This window comes from Heterodontus francisci, chromosome 1 (assembly GCF_036365525.1).
Source record: "Heterodontus francisci isolate sHetFra1 chromosome 1, sHetFra1.hap1, whole genome shotgun sequence".
NCBI lineage: Eukaryota > Metazoa > Chordata > Chondrichthyes > Heterodontiformes > Heterodontidae > Heterodontus > Heterodontus francisci.
The window spans coordinates 161,437,622-161,458,537 of NC_090371.1; the positions used below are offsets into that span (position 1 = coordinate 161,437,622).

At 43.1% G+C, this 20,916-nt stretch overlaps 1 protein-coding gene across 1 annotated transcript in view; it reads left to right on the forward strand.

The window, feature by feature from the left end:
• Window positions 1-20,916, forward strand: part of LOC137369163 (prominin-1-A-like) — a 67,420-nt gene that overhangs the window by 44,054 nt on the left and 2,450 nt on the right. Inside the window, exons 15-17 of the mRNA XM_068029965.1 lie at window positions 200-253; window positions 12,998-13,078; window positions 13,337-13,405. Of these exons, the coding sequence (XP_067886066.1) occupies window positions 200-253; window positions 12,998-13,078; window positions 13,337-13,405 (204 nt within the window). The remainder of the gene's footprint in view (window positions 1-199; window positions 254-12,997; window positions 13,079-13,336; window positions 13,406-20,916) is intronic.

The following is a 20,916-nucleotide window of genomic DNA, read 5'->3' on the forward strand; positions in this document are numbered from 1 at the left end:
TGGACCATCATCAACCGCATTTTCTAATGACACATTTTGCTTGCAGTTTAAAATCTGCATTGCATTAATCATCAAAGGATTAAATTTGGGAGCAGAAAGAAGTGAATATTTACAGATATCCAGCAGGGGTATTATCTGTTGTTCACATTTATCATTTTTGTTATACTCTCTGATTTAAGTAATCTGTTTACTTTAATAGAACGCATTGAATGAAAGTATTGGAATACTACAAAACTCAGCAGCAAACGTAAAGGTAAATCATTTAATATGTTTGGTTGAATGCATCCTTTCATCGTTGAAAATTCAGTAGATTATTTCTTAAATTACATTTTCTTAATGGCTCTTTTTCTCCATGTTTTGTGCCCTATTCTTGATCGTGCATCTCTTGAAGTAGATGCTGCATGGGCCAGCCTACTTTCAGCTCGCCTGTTTTGTTGACTGGTCACATGGAGGCATGCAACAGTAGGCTAGCATCAACTTTTCCCTGTGGACATGGAATGGCTTCCTTGCATCAACTTTCATGAATTTCCTTTTTTTTCCCCCATTTGTGCTCATGAGCAAACTTCATTCACTGCCTCATCACAATGTTATGATTTAGGTCAGGAATGTAGCCGCACAGATAATATCCTTATCTCTTCCATTGCTGAAGTGCAGCTTGTTGATATTTCATACTATTGTGCAGTCTAAATTGGCTTGATTTCTAACAAGAGTGCTCATGCACTTGAAATGCTGTGCAATATGGCTGAAAAAATATAATTCTTTTACCCAGTTGTGTCACCCACCCATTATCATAGTTTTAAAATCAGCCTTTTTTTTTACTTCATTATGATAAGGTATACAATTTTTATGTTATTATGGAGGTATACAAGTAAATAGTTATTTTCTCCCACACCTTCCCCACCCCTTTCTGTATTTGGACTCCCTATCATCCTTCTGTTTTGCCTGGAGCCAAGAAAGTAGATGCAAAACCTTCTGCTCGGCTTCTACCAGTGCTGCTTGTAACCAAATGAAGCCAGAGGCAAGCCAGGTGTGAATTTCACTGTTCCACAACATCTCAATTGTAAAATCCTCATCCTTGTTTTCAAATCCCTCCATGGCCTTGCTCCCTCCATATCTTTGTAACCTCCTCCAGCCCTGCAAACCTTTTGAGATGCCTGCACTCCTTCAGTTCTGGCCTCTCGGGCATCCCTGATTTTAATCGCTGCACCATTGGCAGCTGTGCTTTCATCTGCCTTGGCCCTAAATTCAAATTACATCTCTAAACCTCTCTGCCTTGGCCCTAAACTCAAATTACTTCTCAAACCTCTCTGCGCCTCTCTCCTCCTTCCAGATGCTTCCTTAAACCTCTTTGACAAAGCTTTTGGTCATCTGACATAATATCTCTCGTGGCTCAGTGTTAATATTTTTATTAATATCCCTCTTGTTTAGCACCTTAGGACATTTTGCTTCTTCAAAAGCACTATATGAATGCAAATGGTTGCTAAGATTTGCTAAGTGTATGAAATTTTCTCACCATCGACTGAACTGTGGAAACATTTAGCAGCAAAACTATAGGTTGTGTGTTGTATTACACTAAACTTTATTCCTGAGGATTACTGGCCAGATGGACGCTGTTGCTGACAATGATGGTAGCAGTTTGAGATGATGGATCCTGTTGCAGAAGGAGCATATTGACGCTGGTTTAAAATGTATTAGTTGAAGTGTGATTCCTGAATTTCCGATTGGTACAATACCAGTCCTGTAAATAGATTTCGTGTCAACTGAAGTTGCCTTACTTCTCCAACTACTGTTGCAGGCAGGGCGTTCCACGCCCCTACTACTCTCTGAGTAAAGAAACTACCTCTAACATCTGTCCTTTATCTATCACCCCTCAATTTAAAGCTATGTCCCCTCGTGTTTGTCATCACCATCCGGGGAAATAGACTCTCACTATCCACCCTATCTAACCCTCTGATTATCTTATATGTCTCTATTAAGTCACCTCTCCTCCTCCTCTCTAACGAAAACAACCTCAAGTCCCTCAGCCTTTCCTCGTAAGACCTTCCCTCCATACCAGGCAACATCCTAGTAAATCTCCTCTGCACCCTTTCCAAAGCTTCCACATCCTTCCTATAATGCGGTGACCAGAACTGCACGCAATACTCCAGGTGCGGCCGCACCAGAGTTTTGTACAGCTGCAGCATGACCTTGTGGCTCCGAAACTCGATCCCCCTACTAATAAAAGCTAACACACCATATGCCTTCTTAACAGCCCTATTAACCTGGGTGGCAACTTTCAGGGATTTATGTACCCGGACACCAAGATCTCTCTGCTCATCTACACCACCAAGAATCTTCCCATTAGCCCAGTACTCTGCATTCCTGTTACTCCTTCCAAAGTGAATCACCTCATACTTTTCCGCATTAAACTCCATTTGCCATCTCTCAGCCCAGCTCTGCAGTCTATCTATGTCCCTCTGGAACCTACAACATCCTTCGGCACTATCCACAACTCCACCGACCTTCGTGTCATCCGCAAATTTACTAACCCACCCTTCTACACCCTCATCCAGGTCATTTATAAAAATGACAAACAGCAGTGGCCCCAAAACAGATCCTTGCGGTACACCACTAGTAACTAAACTCCAGGATGAACATTTGCCATCAACCACCACCCTCTGTCTTCTTTCAGCTAGCCAATTTCTGATCCAAAGCACTAAATCACCTTCAATCCCATACTTCTGTATTTTCTGCAATAGCCTACCGTGGGGAACCTTATCAAATGCCTTACTGAAATCCATATACACCACATCCACTGCTTTACCCTCATCCACCTGTTTGGTCACCTTCTCGAAAAACTCAATAAGGTTTGTGAGGCACGACCTACCCTTCACAAAACCGTGCTGACTATCGCTAATGAACTTATTCTTTTCAAGGTGATTATAAATCCTATCTCTTATAACCTTTTCCAACATTTTACCCACAACCGAAGTAAGGCTCACAGGTCGATAATTACCAGGGCTGTCTCTACTCCCCTTCTTGAACAATGGGACAACATTTGCTATCCTCCAGTCTTCCGGCACTATTCCTGTCGACAATGACGACAGAAAGATCAAGGACAAAGGCTCTGCAATCTCCTCCCTGGCTTCCCAGAGAATCCTAGGATAAATCCCATCTGGCCCAGGGGACTTATTTATTTTCACACTTTCCAAAATTGCTAACACCTCCTCCTTGTGAACCTCAATCCCATCTAGCCTCGTAGCCTGAATCTCAGTATTCTCAACAACATTTTCTTTCTCTACTGTAAATACTGACGCAAAATATTCATTTAACGTTTCCCCTATCTCCTCTGATTCCACACACAACTTCCCAAAACTATCCTTGATTGGCCCAAATCTAACTCTAGTCATTCTTTTATTCCTGATATACCTATAGAAAGCCTTAGGGTTTTCCTTGATCCTATCCGCCAATGACCTCTCGTGTCCTCTCCTCGCTCTTCTTAGCTCTCCCTTTAGATCTTTCCTGGCTAGCTTGTAACTCTCAAGCGCCCTAACTGAGCCTTCACGTCTCATCCTAACATAAGCCTTCTTCTTCCTCTTGACAAGCGCTTCAACTTCTTTAGTAAACCACGGCTCCCTCGCTCGACAACTTCCTCCCTGCCTGACAGATACATACTTATCAAGGACACGCAGTAGCTGCTCCTTGAATAAGCTCCACATTTCTATTGTGCCCATCCCCTGCAGTTTCCTTCCCCATCCTACACATCCTAAATCTTGCCTAATCGCATCATAATTTCCTTTCCCCCAGCTATAATTCTTGCCCTGCGGTATATACCTGTCCCTGCCCATCGCTAAGGTAAACCTAACTGAATTGTGATCACTATCACCAAAGTGCTCACCTACATCTAAATCTAACACCTGGCCGGGTTCATTACCCAGTACCAAATCCAATGTGGCATCGCCCCTGGTTGGCCTGTCTACATACTGTGTCAGAAAACCCTCCTGCACGCACTGGACAAAAACTGACCCATCTAAAGTACTCGAACTATAGTATTTCCAGCCAATATTTGGAAAGTTAAAGTCCCCCATAACAACTACCCTGTTACTCCCGCTCCTGTTGAGAATCATCTTCGCTATCCTTTCCTCTACATCTCTGGAACGATTCGGAGGTCTATAGAAAACTCCCAACAGGGTGACCTCTCCTCTCCTGTTTCTAACCTCGGCCCATACTACCTCAGGAGACGAGTCCTCAAACGTCCTTTCTGCCGCTGTAATACCCTCCTTGATTAACAAAGCCACACCCCCCCCTCTCTTACCATCTTCTCTGTTCTTACTGAAACATCTAAATCCCCGAACCTGCAACATCCATTCCTGCCGCTGCTCTACCCATGTCTCCGAAATGGCCACAACATCGAGATCCCAGGTACCAACCCATGCTGCAAGCTCACCCACCTTATTCCGGATGCTCTTGGCGTTGAAGTAGACACACTTTAAACCAAGTTCTTGCTTGCCAGTGCCCTCTTGCGTCCTTGTAACCTTATCCCTGACCTCACTACTCTCAACATCCTGTACACTGGAACTACAATTTTGGTTCCCATTCCCCTGCTGAATTAGTTTAAACCCCCCCGAAGAGCACTAGCAAATCTCCCCCCCCAGGATATTGGTACCCCTCTGGTTCAAGTGAAGACCATCCTGTTTGTAGAGGTCCCACCTACCCCAGAAAGAGCCCCAGTTATCCAGGAAACCAAAACCCTCCCTCCTACACCATCCCTGCAGCCACGTGTTCAACTCCTCTCTCTCCCTATTCCTCGCTTCGCTATCACGTGGCACGGGCAACAACCCAGAGATAACAACTCTGTTTGTTCTCGCTCTAAGCTTCCACCCTAGCTCCCTGAATTTCTGCCTTAAATCCCCATCTCTCTTCCTACCTATGTCGTTGGTGCCTATGTGGACCACGACTTGGGGCTGCTCCCCCTCCCCCTTAAGGATCCCAAAAACACGATCCGAGACATCACGAACCCTGGCACCTGGGAGGCAACACACCAACCGTGAGTCTCTCTCGTTCCCACAGAACCTCCTATCTGTTCCCCTAACTATGGAGTCCCCAATGACTAATGCTCTGCTCCTCTTCCCCTTTCCCTTCTGAGCAACAGGGACAGACTCTGTGCCAGAGACCTGTACCCCATTGCTTACCCCTGGTAAGTCGTCCCCCGCAACAGTATCCAAAACGGTATACCTGTTGTTGAGGAAGGTAGTTGGATGTAGAGAGGGAAAGTTTTTGGATAAGATGTACTTAGCAGTCGAATCGAGTTTGAAAAAATAAAATCGAAGTATGATGTCACAGGAAAGCAGGTAAGTGATTGGTTGATGAGCATTTTCTCTTTCTATCTAAACTAGGGATTTGGTTTAAACTAGAGTTAAGAAATTAAAAATTTCATTTGGAGCAAATACAACAATAAGTTAATTAATATTGGGTATTAGCACAGAGCACCTTTACCTGAGTGCAGATTTCACCAGAGTGCAAGGGAATTTAGTGAGTGTAGGAATTCAGTGAGGTGGGGATAAGAGGTGCTGTTTGATATGTAAAAAATAAATACAAACAAATAGGGTCAAATTAGGACTGTGGGCTAAGTTACAGTTCGTTCTTTCTTTGGCCTCCTTATCTCGAGAGACAATGGATACGCGCCTGGAGGTGGTCAGTGGTTTGTGAAGCAGCGCCTGGAGTGGCTATAAAGGCCAATTCTAGAGAGACAGGCTCTTCCACAGGTGCTGCAGAGAAATTTGTTTGTCGGGGCTGTTACACAGTTGGCTCTCCCCTTGCGCCTCTGTCTTTTTTCCTGCCAACTACTAAGTCTCTTCGACTCGCCACACTTTAGCCCCGTCTTTATGGCTGCCCGCATACCTAAACATTCAACTAAATTTAATAAGTTAGCCAAGGTTATTAACTGGATTAAAAACTATAAATAGAGACCATTGAGCGATGTTTCCAAACTTGAAAACATAATTAGTTAAACAAAATACTATAGAGATGGCAGGGCAGATGATGTATTGCAGCTGTACCATGTGGGAGCTGGTGGACACTAGTGTGATCCTCAGCAACCACATCTGAGGTAAGTGTCTACAGCTCGAGGAATTTCAGCTCCGAGTGGATGAGCTGGAGTCCAGGCTTTGGACATTGCGATGCATCAGGGAGGGAGAAAGTATCCTTTGTTGCAGGAGGCAGTTACACCCCTTAGGATAAATACTTCAGATTTGTTCCATGGTCAGGGACAGGAGGGTGTGACTATCAGTGAGGCAAGTATGAGGATACAGAAGGTAGCATTGGAGGAGCCTCTTGCACTTGCTCAACAGGTCTGAGGTTCTTTCAGCCTGTGTGGATGAAAGAAAGGACTGCAGGGAGGATGTATAAACTGACTACAGCACTGTGCTATGGGGGCAAATTGGGGGATTTAAAAGGAATGTAGTATGGTAGGTGATTTTATGGTTAGGGTGATGGATACTGTTCTCTGCAGCTGAGCGTGAGTGTCCCGAAGGTTGTGTTGCCTGCCTAATGCCAGGGTTAAGGACATTTCCTCGGGGCTGGAGAGGAACTTGGAGTGGGAGGGAAAAGATCCAGTAGTCAAGGTCCACATGGGTACCAACGACAGAGGTAGGACTAAGAAAGAGATCCTGCTGAGGAAGTATGAGCAGCTAGAGGCAAAATTAAAGAGCAGAACTGCAAAGGTAATAAACAATGTTTACTCCCTGAGTCACAAGCAAACTGGCATTGGGTCAATAAGATCAGAGAGTTGAATGTATGGCTCAAAGATAGTGTGGGAGAAATAGGTTTCAATTCATGGGTCACTGGCACTTGAACTGAGCTGCATCCAGTGTCCTGGCAAATTGAATAATTAGAGCTATAGATGGGGCTTTATATTAAAAAGTAGTGGGGGGAGGGTTCAAGTGAGGGAGAATTTAGAAAATTCAAGGGCAAGGCAATAGTGCAAGGTAACGATATGAGTGATGGTAAAAAGAATGTGATAGGAAGGGACAGAGCGTACAAACATAAAAGTGCACCAGCAAATAGGTTCAGAGAATGGAAAAATATGTTTTAAAAAAAAATAGACAAAATTAAAGGTTCTTTACCTAAATGCATGCAGTATTCATAAGATAGATGAATTGCTGGTGCAAATAGAAATAAGTGTATGATCTGACAGCTGTTAGAGGCGCGGTTGCAAGGTGACTAAGGGTAGGAACTGAATATTCAGGGTGATTGACATTTCGAAGGATAGACAGAAAGGAAAAGGAGGTGGAGTGCCTCTGTTAACAAACTATGAGATCAGTACATTCATGAGAAATTATCTTGGCTCAGAAGATAGAGACGTAGAATCAGTTTGGGTGGAGATAAGAAATAGCAAGTGTTATGACTGAAGCAGGAGGAGTGCACTCTTTATTCTCGGCCCACTACTCCACAGGCCACAACAATGCAGCAACAAGGTTTTAGTGCCCACACATTTGACATGCAAAGTTCCTTCAACAACGTTAAACATTCACTCCTTCCACCACTGATGCACAGTGGCAGCAGTGTGTACCATCTACAAGATGTACTGCAGCAACTTGCCAAAGCTCCTTTGACAGCACCTTCCAAACCCACAGCCTCTACCATCTAGAAGGACAAGGGAGGCAGAAGCATGGGAATACTACCATCTGTAAGTTGCCCTTCAAGACACTCACGATCCTGACTTGGAACTATATCGTTGTTACTTCACTGTTGCTGGTCAATATACTGGAACTCCCTTCCTAACAGCACAGTGAGTGTAATACATGACATTGTCTACAGCAGTTCAAAAATGTGGCTTACCCAAGGGCAATTAGTGATGGTCAATAAATGCCAGTGACAACCACAACCCAAGAACAAAAAATAAAGTTTAGTGGTAGGTCAGAATGTTGAGAAAATTTTAGAAACCAACAAAGGATGACAAATAAAGGAGGGAGTAAACCAGCTCATGGAATACGAGGGTCAGTGTCCAATTGGATGAATAATTGGCTTAAGAACAGAACACAGCAAGTCATACTAATTGAAAACAAAATACTGCAGATGCTAGAAATCTGACCTGAAACGTTAACTCTGCTTCTCTCTCCAAAGATGCTGCCAGACCTGCTGAGTATTTCCAGCATTTCTTGTTTTTATTTGAGTCATACTAAATGGTTGTTTTTCAGACGGAAGGATGGTAAACAGTAGTGTACGCCAAGGGTCAGTGCTGGGACCACTCCTTTTTTTTTACTATATACATATGTGACTTGGATCTTGGAATACAGAGTAGAATATCAAAATTTGTCGATGACACCAAACCTGGAGGTATGGCAAACAGTGAAGATGATATAAATTGCCTGCAACATGATATAGGCTAGCAGAAAGCTGGCAACTGGAATTTAATACTGACAAGTGTGAGGTGATGCATTTTGGTAGAAGGAATAGGGAGAGGCAATATGTAATTTAAGGCAAAGTTCTAAAGAATGTGCAGGAACAGAGGGACTTGTGGGTGCATGTGCATCAGTCTTTGAAGGTGGCAGGACATATTGAGAAGTGCTTTGTAAAGTATATTGGATCTTGGACTTCGTCAATAGAGGCATTGACTACAATAGCAGGGAAGTTATGCTGAACCTTTATAAAATTCTGGTTAGGCCCCAACTGGAGTATTACGTCCGGTTTTGGTCACCACACCTCAGGAAGGATGTGCGGGTCCTTGAGAAGGTGCAGAGGAGATTTACCAGAATGATTCCAGGGATGGGGGATTTTAGTTACAAGATTAGGTTGAAAAAAACTGGTGATCTCCTTAGCACAAAGATGATTGAGGGGAGTATTAATAGAAGTGTACAAGATTATGACAGGCTGAGATAAGTTAGACAAGAAAAAACTGTTGCCATTAACTAATTGTACAAGGACTAAGGGACACAAATTGAAGGTTTTGGGCAAGAGATGCTGGGGGAATATGAGGAAGCACTTTTTTTACGCAGCAGATGGTAATAACATGGAACTTGCTGCCCATGAGGGTGGTGGAAGCAGAGACGATCAATGATTTCAAAAGGAAATTGGATGGCCACTTGAAGGACATAGACTCGCATGGCTACGGGGATCGTGTAGGGAAATGGGACTGACTAAATAGCTCTGTGGCGAGCAGGCATGGACTTAATGGGCTGAATGGCCTCCTGTGCTGTAAATGACTGACTCTGGGAAATATAAAAACAGACAGTAAGAGCTTCTACAAGTAGATAAAAAGGAAGAGAGTAACTAACGTAAATGTTGGCTTTTAGAGGATGAGACTGGAGAATTAATAATGGGAGACAAGGAAATGGCAGAGACATTGAACAATATTTTATATCTGACTTCGCGGTGGACACCAATAGTGGAAAATCTGGTGTCAAAGTGAGGGAGGAACTTAAAACAATTATCACTAGTGAAAAGGTATGAAGCAAACTAATGAGATTAAAGGCTGACAAGTCCCCTGGACCTGATGACCTGCATCCTAAGATCGTAAAAGAAAAGTCTGCAGAGACAGTGGATGCATTGGTTGTAGGCTTCCAAAATTCCTTAGTTTCAGGAAAGGTCCTAGCAGATTGGAAAACTGCAAATGTAATGCCCCTATTCACAAAAAGAGGGAGACAGAAAGCAGGAAACTATAGGCCAGTTAGCCTAACATCTGTCATTATTATTAAGGAAGTCATAAGACAATCAAGCAAAGTCAATGTGGCTTTATGAAAGGAAAATCATGTTTAACAAATTTATTAGAATTCTTTGAGGATGTAACGAGTAGGGTGGATTAAAAGGAACCAGTAGATGTAGTATATTTGGATTTCCAAAAGGTGTTCAATAAGTTGCTACATAAAAGGTTACTAAACAAGATAAGAACTCACGGTGTTGGGAGTAATATATTAGCATGGATTGGCTAACTAACAGAAAACAGAGACTCTGCATAAATTGGTCATTTTCAGGTTGGCAAACTACAACTAGTGGAATGCCACAGGGATCAGTGCTGGGGCTTCAACTATTTACAATCTATATTAATAACTTCGGTGAAGGGAGCGAGTGTATTGTAGCCAAATTTGCTAATGATACAAAGGAAGGAAAGCAAGTTATGAGGAGGACACAGTCTGCAAAGGGATATAGATAGATTGTGAGTGGGTAAAAATTTGGCAGTGTAATGTGGGAAAATGTGAGGTTATCCACTTTGGTAGGAAGAATAGAAAAGCAAATTATTATTTAATTGGAGAGAGACTACAGAATGCTGCGGTACAGAGGAATCTGGGTGTCTTCATACACTAAACATAAAAAGTTAGCATGCAGGTGCAGCAAGTTATTAGGAAGGTAAATGGATTATTAGCCTTTATTGCAAGTGAAATGGAGAATAAAAGTAGGGAAGTCTCGCGACAACTGTACAGGGCGTTGGTGAGTTTGCACCCAGAGTACTCCATAGAGTTTTAGGGCTGAAGTTTACTGACCCACCCCAACCCCCCCCCCTTCCAGCAACGTCAGGGTTCGTGGTGGGGGAGCCCAGAAAATGCCTCTGAGGGAGGCTCACCACGGGCCTTGACGCCGGGAAGGTCTGGCCCCATATTTGCCAGCGGTGGCGAACCCTCTTGGCGGCCCAACTCCCCCTGTACCGCCCCCTCCCGCTGCTTGGCGACAGGAGCAAAATTTAAATACATTAATTCATGTAAAGTAATGAATTAATGACTTACCTGCTCCCATCAACCATCTTGTTCCAATTCTATGGTCGGTTGCTGGGACTCCTGGAAATCCAATGGAACGCTGGTGGGGAGGATGGAGGAGGTAAGTTTTTCAGGCTGGGGGAGTGCTGGGAAATCTTTCTGATTGGTCTAGGGGGTGGTGAGAAGGGATAAAGTTCTTGGTTTATTAATTTTGGGGGAGGGGAGCGGAAGAGGGAAAGTAATAAATTTTATGGTCATTGTCGGGGGGAGGGTGGGTGGGAGAGGGTCGCAATAACTTTATTCACCTTTTTACAACCAGGTTTCTTTAAAAACTTAAGTTACATTGAAGAGCTGGAAGCCTTTTTAAAATGGTCTCAGCACCTGCGCAATGACACCGGACTGCTCGCCCCTTCCCACGTCATCGGAGGGAGCAGTCTGCCCCAGCCATGTAAATGAGCCACCGCATTTAATATCACAGCAGCTCCACAGAGTAAAGCCTATGTGTGCGGGCCGCCATCTTTTACAGCCGCTGACAATGACGGGGGCGGCAACAAAATATCCAGGCCTTAGTCTCGTAATTTAAAGAGGGTTATACTTGCATTGGAGACAGTTCAGAGAAGATTCACAAGGTTGATTCCAGGGATGTAAGGTCACAGACTTGAAACGTTAACTCTGCTTCTCTCTCCACAGATGCTGCCTGACCTAAGTATTTTTATTCCTGGGATGATGGGGTTGCCATATGAGGAAGGGTTGAGTAGGTTGGGCCTATGTTCATTGAAATGTAGAAGATTGACAGGTGACCTTACTGAAAGAATAAGGGCTGGATCTTATCCCTGTGGCGTCGTGATCTGTGGTGCGGGGTGCCTGAAGATGGGTCCGGAAGAGACCCGCCACTGCTTTCGACACCGTCGACACTGGGTGACGGGGCCTGAATTTAAATAAATAAAATGAATGGATTTACCTTCAATTTTCCTGGCCCGCCGTGACCTTTGGCATGATGGCCAGCACTCCCGCGCCTTCAATTCCCCATCTGGGGAAAGGCAGCGCGATACTGGTGGGGAGGGGGGAGGAGTTAATACTTTCTGTGGGTCGAGGGGGAGAGAGGGATCAAATAAACGTAATGGGTGGAGGGGATGGTGGGAAGGGGTGAACTCTAAACATTGTGCAGTCTGGGTGGGGGTGGTCACATTTAAAAGGTAAGTGTTTTGGGGGGTTGGGGTGGTGGAACAGCAAATAAGTAATGTTAATGGGGGGTGGGAAAGGGCCGTTAGAAATTTATTGTATTTTTTTGGGGCATACTTGTTGAAACATTTACATGAGCTGGCAGGGCTGGCTACCCTTTGAAAACGCACCAGTGCTTGCTCATGGGCAGCTGAAGCCATTGCCAGGGACGGACAGACCTCCATGTGATCGGGGTGGGCGGGGGGGGGTGGGGTTTGGGCCACCCTGGCTATTCAAATGAGCCACCGCACAGGAGATCACAGCTGCTCCTCGGTTGAGATCGCAGCCGAAATCGGTGACGGGTTACCAAAATCCAGCACTAAGATTCTGAGGGGGATTGACAGGGCAGATGCTGAGAGGATGTTTCCCCTAATGGGGTAATCTAGAACTAGGGAGCATAGTTTCAGAATAAGGAGTCGCCTGTTTAAGACTAAGATGAGGAGAAATTTCTTCTCTTGCAATTCTACACCCCAGAGAGCTGTGGATTCTGGGTCATGGGATATATTCAAGGCTGAGATGGACAGTTTCTTGAACTTTAGGGGAGTCGAGTGTTATGGCAAACAGGCAGGAAAGTGGAGTTGAGTCCAAGATCAGATCAACCATGATCCAGAACAGGCTTGAGGGACAGTATGGCCTACTCTTTTTTCTTGTGTTCATTCCTGGTTTATGAATGGCATTGTAGAAATGTGGGTTGGCAAGTTAACTGCTGTCCCCTTTCGTGGAAAATGGTGTATGGTTAAGTTGCGCGAACATCAATCTTTTAAAAATGTCATGCTCTTTACACAAAACTAAGGGATCATAAATGTAAGATACTCACTAATAAATACATTTGGGAAGTCAGGAGAAACTTCTTTAACCAAAACTGGTTAGATTGTGGAACTGGCTACCATAGGAGTAGGTCAGGTGAATAGTATAATGCATTTAAGGGAAAGCTACATAAACACGAGGGAGAAAGGCGTAGAGTATTATGCTGATAAGGTAAGATGGAGAAGGGTCGGAGGAGGCTTGTGTGCAGCATAAACGCTGGCATAAACCAGTTGGGTGGAATGGCCTGTTTCTGTGCTGTAATTTCTATGTTATTCTTCGTAACTGCTGTTACTTTTCCACAGATAAAAGTGGGAGAAGTAATTAATACTGTTGAAGCAGCTCAGTACCTAATCGACAACAATGGCACTGACATTGCAAATAAGGTAATGTGTTCTTGGCCTTATAACAGAATATGCTATCTCCAGTGTATATAAAATGTTCTCCATGCAATGCAAACAAGCTCCCTGCATTATCTGTTTATGTGCCTAATTTCATACATTACAATAGAGTATACAATTCAAAAGTACTTCATTGGCTGTAAAAAGCTTTGGGATGACCTGAGGTTGTGAAGGGCACTATATAAATGCAAGTCTGTCTTTCAAGTTGCCAGTGACATTTTCTAAAATGTATTTCTGTCTTAGGAAATCCTTCATTATAGAAAGACTCTAACAGGCTACATCTATGAATATGTAGAGTGGAGCAAGGATGCTGTGAGTATTGTCATGCCTGTGTTGCACTTAAGTAAGGTTTGTCTTTTGAACACGTCTTTCCAGATTTACTTTGACAGCTTTTTGTCTCTTAATGGTCGATTTGGTGTGATTTTAACTCAATAGCACTGTGTTAGATGAGCTAACCTAATGTTTGAAAATACTGAAATGTTTTTGTGTGAATCAAAATCATTATCTCTGCAAATTTATCATAAGGACCTTTTTCTCTCGCCTCCCTATAATTTTTTTTGCCTTTTCTCATTTCTTTTTGTCATTTGATATTCTCTCTTTTATTGTTTTTATCTATTCCATTGTTATTTCCACTTATAACTTATGCTTCCATATGTTTCGATTAACTATTCTAGGAATACATTTTTTAAGATCCTAGTACCCACAAATAGTTGCAAGTTTTTAGAAAATATCCATCATATTCTCCTTATGCTTTCCTCATGTAATTACTATCCAAGTGAGTAAGTAACTTGGTTCTTTGCTGACCCTTCCTTCAGCTGGCTGCAACATGTTTTATACTAAGCTCCGCATTCCCATCCCCACAATCCTCACTGATCTATACTATGCAGCCGCAAGCATAACATTTTAAATTCCCAAGGCAGAAATTCATTTAGGCCTGTCTTTGAACTTGAAATGAGAGTAATGTACAGAGTGTGCATCCGAACCAGGAGACAGGCGGTTAGCCATAAATTGGGCCTTGGACCTCACTAAAATCATCTGGGCAAACTACTAGTACCTGTTGTGCCTTGATGGGAAGCTCACCTACAATACAGGTGAATGTTGGTCTGCACGGCTTGCCGGCAGTGGTCCGAAGGGTGGGGAGTGGAATTGCAAAGGGGTGTGGAGGTTGGGGCGAGGGGGGGTGGGGGTGGGGGTGGTGGTGGTGTGGTGGTGTTGATGAACAGCACTGTGATGTGTTGTTCAGCAGTACTGTAAAATCAGGGAAGCAGTGCTGCTCCTACTGTCACCTCAGGAGCATTTTAAAAAAAAATTAATAAAAAGCTTGCCTTTTGTTGGTGGTTGCAGCGCCGTGACTGAGGGATCCTGAATGTAGCAGGCCCGGCTTTTCTACTGAGGGATCCTGAACATAGCATACCTGGCTTTTCTGCTGAGGGATCCTGAGCATAGGCCCAACTTCTGCTGATGGATCCTGAACATAGCAGGCCCATTCTTTTACTGAGGGAACCTGAGCGTAGCAGGCCTGTATTTTCTGCTGAGGGATCCTGAACGTAGCAGGCCTGGCTTTTCTCCTGAGGGATCCTGAATGTAGCAGGCCTGGCCTCTACTGAGGGTTCCTGAAAGACACAGGCTCAGCTTCTGCTGAGGGATCCTGAATGTAGCAGGCCCTGTTTTCTACTGAGGAATCCTGACCGTAGCAAGCCTGGCTTCTACTGAGGGATCCTGAACGTAGCAGGCCCGGCTTTTCAGCTGAGGGATCCTGAACGTAGCAGGCCCGGCTTTTCAGCTGAGGGATCCTGAACGTAGCAGGCCTGGCTTCTCCTCTGCTCATTGGATTTGCATTGCAATTTTTAACACCTCGAAACAAAGGCAGGCTCAGGTGATTTTACTATGGTCAGAATTATGTGGTGAGTCAAGAAAATGGCGGCCCGCATGGCAAGAAACCAGAAACTCAGGATAATAAAAGGAAAGTTCTGCAGATGCTGGAAATCTGAAATAAAAACAAGAAATACTAGAAGTACTCAAGTCTGGCAGCATCTGTGGAGAGATAAGCAGAGTTACCATTTCAGGTCAGTGACCCTTCATCAGAACTGGCAGAGGCTAGAAATGTAATACGTTTTAAGCAAATAAAGCAGGGGTGGTGTCAGAGATAACTAAAGAGAAGGTGTTGATAGGACTAGATCACAAGAGAATAATTGACCAGAAGGTCATGGAGCAAAGGCAAACGGTATGTTAACGGTGTGCTGAAAGACAAAGCATTAGTGCAGAGAGAGTGTTAATTGACAGAAAAGTAGAACAACCTGGCCCAAAGCACAAATATGACAAAAAAAGCAGCGAGTAGGCACATGATTAAAAAAAAATGAATGATGCAATAAAATAAACAAAGTAAAAAGAAAAAAATAGCTAAAGATAAAAACGGGGTCCATCATGCTCTGAAATGAAGATGAAATGAAAAAGTACGGCATCATGCTTTCAGACTGAGCGGAGGTGTTCTGCAAAGCAGTCACCCAATCCACGTTTGGTATCCCCAATGTAGAGGCGACGACATTGTGAGCAGCGAGTACAGTATACTAAATTGAAGGAGGTACAAGTAAATTGCTGTTTCACCTGGAAGGAGTGTTTGAGGCCTTGGATGGTGAGGAGAGAGAGGAGTAAAAGGGCAGGGATTACACCTCCTGCGATTGCATGGAAAGGGGACGAGGTGTCGGGGGAGATGGAGGAGTGGACCAGGTTGTTGCAGAGGGAACTTCTGCCCTCATCCCTTGCCCTTCCTCCCCAAACTGCGACAGGGTTCCACTTGTCCTCACTTTCCACCCCACCAGCCTCCACATCCTCCACCATTTCTGCCACCTCCAGCGTGATGCCACTACCAAACACATCTTCCCTTCCCCTGTCAGCATTCCGAAGGGATCGTTCCCTCTGCTTGCCATTTCAACTACTACCCCGCTCCCATGCCCACACTTCTGTCCTTGGCCTGCTGCAGTGTTCCAGTGAACATCAAATCATGCTTGAGGAGCAGCACCTGATCTGTCGATTCTGCACCCTATAGCATACGAACATACAAATTAGGAGCAGGAGTAGGCCACTCAGCCCTTCGAGCCTGCTCCACCATTCAATAAGTTCATGGCTGAACTGATGACTCCACATTTCCACCTACCGCCGATAACCTTCAACCCCCTTGCTTATCAGGAATCTATCCATCTCTGCCTTAAAAATATTCAGAGCGTCTGCTTCCACTGCCTTTTGAGGAAGAGAATTCCAAAGACTCATGAACCTCTGAAAAAATTTCTCCTCATCTCTGTCTTAAAGGGATGACCCCTTTATTTTTAAACTGTGACCTCCAGTTCTAGATTCGCCCACAAGAGAAAACATCCTTTCCACATCCACCCTGTCAAGACCCCTCAGGATCTTATATGTTTCAATCAAGTCTTCTCTTACTCTTCTAAATTCCAGTGGATACAAGCCTAGCCTGTCCAATCTTCCCTCTAGCCTCACTGACTCAACTTCGAGTTCAACAATTTCAGAGCATGACTGTCCTTTTTTCTATTTTTTTTTAACCATGTGCCTGTTTTTTCATCTGGACAGAGTTGCTCATTACTCTGCCACGAACACTCTCTGGATTAATGCTTTGTCTTTCACCACAAGCATTAACATGCTCTTTGTCTTTGTCCCATCACAGCTTTGTTTTTTAATCTGCTCTATCACACACCTTCCCTTTTGTTCTCTTCCCCACGAAACCGCCTCCCCCCCTTCACTTGTTTAAAGCCTAATTTTCTAACCTTTGCTAGTTCTGATGAAAGGTCACAGGTCTAAAACGTTAACTCTGCTTCTCTCTCCACAGATGCTGCCTGACCTGCAGAGTATTTCCAACACTGTTATTATTTGATTTCCAGAATCAGCAGTATTTTGCTTTTATTTTACTGTTCAGTTAATATTGATTTTTAGTTCCTTTGTTATGGTAAAAGTCTTAAAACATGAAATCTTGTCGTGTGATTCTTTTATCAGCCATTGGAAAGTTCATATCTTTTGTTTTAAAGTTAGCTGTCTCTACTGAGGTTGTGATAAAGTTTATTAAGTTTCATGCAAACTATGGCAATATTCTTGGGCAGCGATTTACAGTTTAACGCAAGCTATCTCCTTCCTGTATTAGTCCTGGATGGGGAACGCACATCTTCTCTTGCAGCTTTTGGTCTTCGAACTTCTCTTTTCTCTGTATTCTTGTTTCTGAATCTCTCCAATGTACAGACCTGACTGGGAGGGTCTCTTTTATCCTGGCTCCTATCCGATTAACCCATCCCCATCCCCAATCATATTCATCCCGTGGCTGTCATGCTCTGTACATGCTTTTCTTGACCAATCATGTATTTGGTCATGTGGCTGCTACCAACCTTAAATAATTATGTAATGCCCTTAGTATTCACCATGGTCTTATTTTCTCCTTATCTCAATGTTTCTAGATACTGTGGTCTCTTATCTACTTGAGAGAGGCCTCTGCATTCCTGATAGACAGTACACAGTCTCAGTTTTCAAGGACCTTTAGCTTCAGCTGCAATGAGCTTGTTCCAGCTTTACATAATTTCCCACAATCCCTCTACCTTGCCATCTTTTATATAGTGCCCTATATTTCAAGTACACTATACTACAGAAGTTCTTTAGTAGGGTTAAATGTTTAATCTTAGTGAAGGTGCTCCAATGGTGCTGTTAGGTAGGGTGTTCCAGGATTTTGACTCAGCAATGAAGAAAGAATGTGTCCAAAATGGTGTATGTCTTTCTCTTCCTTCCCCTCCCGTCCTTTTCCAATCACGGAGCAGGTATATAGGTTACTTTGCAACACCCCGTAATGAGTCAGCTTATTTACACAAAAAAGGTCAAATTAATTAACATTAAATAGTGATCATTTTTCAAAATTAGGATAAGTAGGATTCTTTACCTTCATTAAAGAAGTTATAGCAGGGCATTTAGAAAACTTCAAGGTAATCAGGCAGAGCCAACATGGTTTTATGAAAGGGAAGTCATGTTTAACTAATTTATTGGAGTTCTTCGAAGAAGTAACATGTGCCATGGAGAAAGGGGAACTGGAGGATGTACTGTACTTAGATTTCCAGAAGACACAGATGAGAAATCTTTTCTCTGAGGGTTGAGAGTTTCTGCAACTCTCTTCCTCCAAAAGACAGTGGAACCAGAGTCTTTGAATATTTTTAAGGCAGAGTACATATAAACATACAAACATACGAATTAGGAGCAGGGGTAGTCCACTCGGCCCTTCCAGCCTGCTCTACCTTTCAATAAGTTCATGGCTGAACTGATTACTCCACATTTCTACCTACCCCTGATAATCTTCCACCCCCTTGCTTATCAAGAATTTATCTACCTCTGCCTTAAAAATATTCAAAGACTCTGCTTCCACTGCCTTTTGAGGAAGAGAATTTCAAAGACTCACGACCGTCTGAGAAACAATTTCTCCTCATCTCTGTTTTAAATGGTCGACCCCTTATTTTTACACAGTGACACCGAGTTCTAGATTCTCCCACAAGGGGAAACATCCTTTTCACATCCACCCTGTCAAGACCCCTCAGGATCTTGTATGTTTCAATCAAGTCACCTCTTACCCTTCTAAACTCCAGCGGATACAAGCCTAGCCTGTCCAATCTTTCCTCGTAAGACAGCCTGCCCATTCCAGGTATTCATGTAGTAAACCTTCTCTGTATTGCCTCCAACGCATTTGCATCCTTCCTTAAATAAGGAGACCAGTATCGCTGAAGCATAACCGCTCTACTTTTGTATTCAATTCCCCTCGCAATAAACGATAACATTCTATTAGCTTTCCTAATTATCTGCATAATAACCTTTTGCGATTCATGCACAAGGACACCCATATCCTTCTGCATCTCAGAGCTCTACAATCTCTCACCATTTAGATAACATGCTTTTTTATTCTTCCTGCCAAAGTGACAATTTCCCACTTTCCCACATTATACTCCGTTTGCCAGGTCTTTGCCTACTCACAACCTATCTATATCCTTTTGTAGCCCCCTTATGTCCTTTTCACAAGTTACTTTCCTACCTATCTTTGTGTCATCAGCAAATTTAGCAACCATACCTTTGGTCCCTTCATCTAAATCATTTATATAAAATGTAAAAAGTTGAGGCCCCAGCACAGATCCGTGTGCAGACCACTTGTTCCATCTTGCCAACCAGAAAATGAACCATTTATGCCTACTCTCTGTTTCCTGTTAGCTGGCCAATCTTCTATCCATGCCAATATGTTAGCCCCTACACCATGAGCTTTTATTTTCTGCAATAACCTTTGATGTGGCTCTTTATCAAATGCCTTCTGGAAATCTAAGTACATTAAATCCACTGGTTCCCCTTTATCCACAGCACATGTAACTCCCTCAAAGAATTTCAATACATTTCCCTTTCACAAAACCATGTTGACTCTGCCTGATTACCTTGAATTTCTCTAAATGCCCTGCTATAATGTCTTTAATAATGGTTTTTCCCTAAGACAGATGCTAAGCTAACTGGCCTGTAGTTTCCTGCTTTCTGTCTCCCTCCCTTTTTGAATAAAGGGTGCATTTGCTATTTTCCAATCTATCAGAACCTTCCCCGAATCTAGGGAATTTTGGAAAATTAAAACAAATGCATCGACTATCTCACAAGCCACTTCTTTTAACAACTTAGGATGAAGTCCCATCAGGACCTGGGGGACTTGTCAGCCTGTAGCTTCAACAATTTGTTCAGTACCACCTCCCTGGTGATTGTAATATTCTTGAGTTCCTCCCTCCCTTCCATTTCCTGACTTACAGCTAATACTGGGGGAATGTTACTTGTATGCTCAATAGTGAAGACCGATGCAAAATATCTGTTCAATTCATCTGCCATCTCCTTATTATCCATTATTAATTCCCCAGGCTCACTTTTTATATAGGACCAATGCTTACTTTGTTAACTTTTCTTTTTAAATATCTATCGAACTCTTTCGTTCTTTCTTTATATTTCTAGCCAGCTTTCTGTCGTACTCTAATTTTACCTTCCTTATCAATCTTTTAGTCATTCTTTGCTGTTTTTTATATTCTGTCTAATCTTCTGACCTGCCTCCCATCTTTGCACAATTATAAGATTTTTCTTTAAGTTTGATACTATCTTTAACTGTTTTAGTTAACCACGGATGGCGGATCCTACCCTTGGAATTTTTCTTTCTTGTTGAAATGTATCTATTTTGTGTATTCTGAAATATCCCCTTAAATATCTGCCCATGCATCTCTATTGACCTATCCCTTAACCTAATTTGCCAGTTCACTTTAGTTAGCTCTGCTTTCATGTCCTCATAAATGCCCTTATTTAAGTTTAAAATGCTAGTCTTGGACCCACTCTTCTCTCCCTCAAACTGAATGTAAAATTCAGTCATGTTATGATAATTGCTACCCAGGGGCACCTTAACTAGGAGATCATTAATTAATCTTATCTCATTGCACAATACCAGGTCCAGTATAGCCTGTTCTTTGGCTCCAGAGCATATTGTTCCTACCAATTATCCCGAAAACATTCTATGTACTCCTCATCTAGGCTACTTCTGCCCATCTGATTTTTCCAGTCTATATGTAGATTAAAAATCCCCCATAATTATCGCTGTACCTTTCTGACAAGCTGCCATTATTTCTTCCTTTATACCCTGTCCTACAGCATGGTTGCCTGTACACCACTCCCAGAAGTGACTTCTTGCCTTTGATTTCTCATCTCTACCCAAACTGCTTCTACATCCTGGTCTCCTGAACTTAGGTCATCTCTCTCTATTGCGCTAATACCATCATTAATTAACAGAG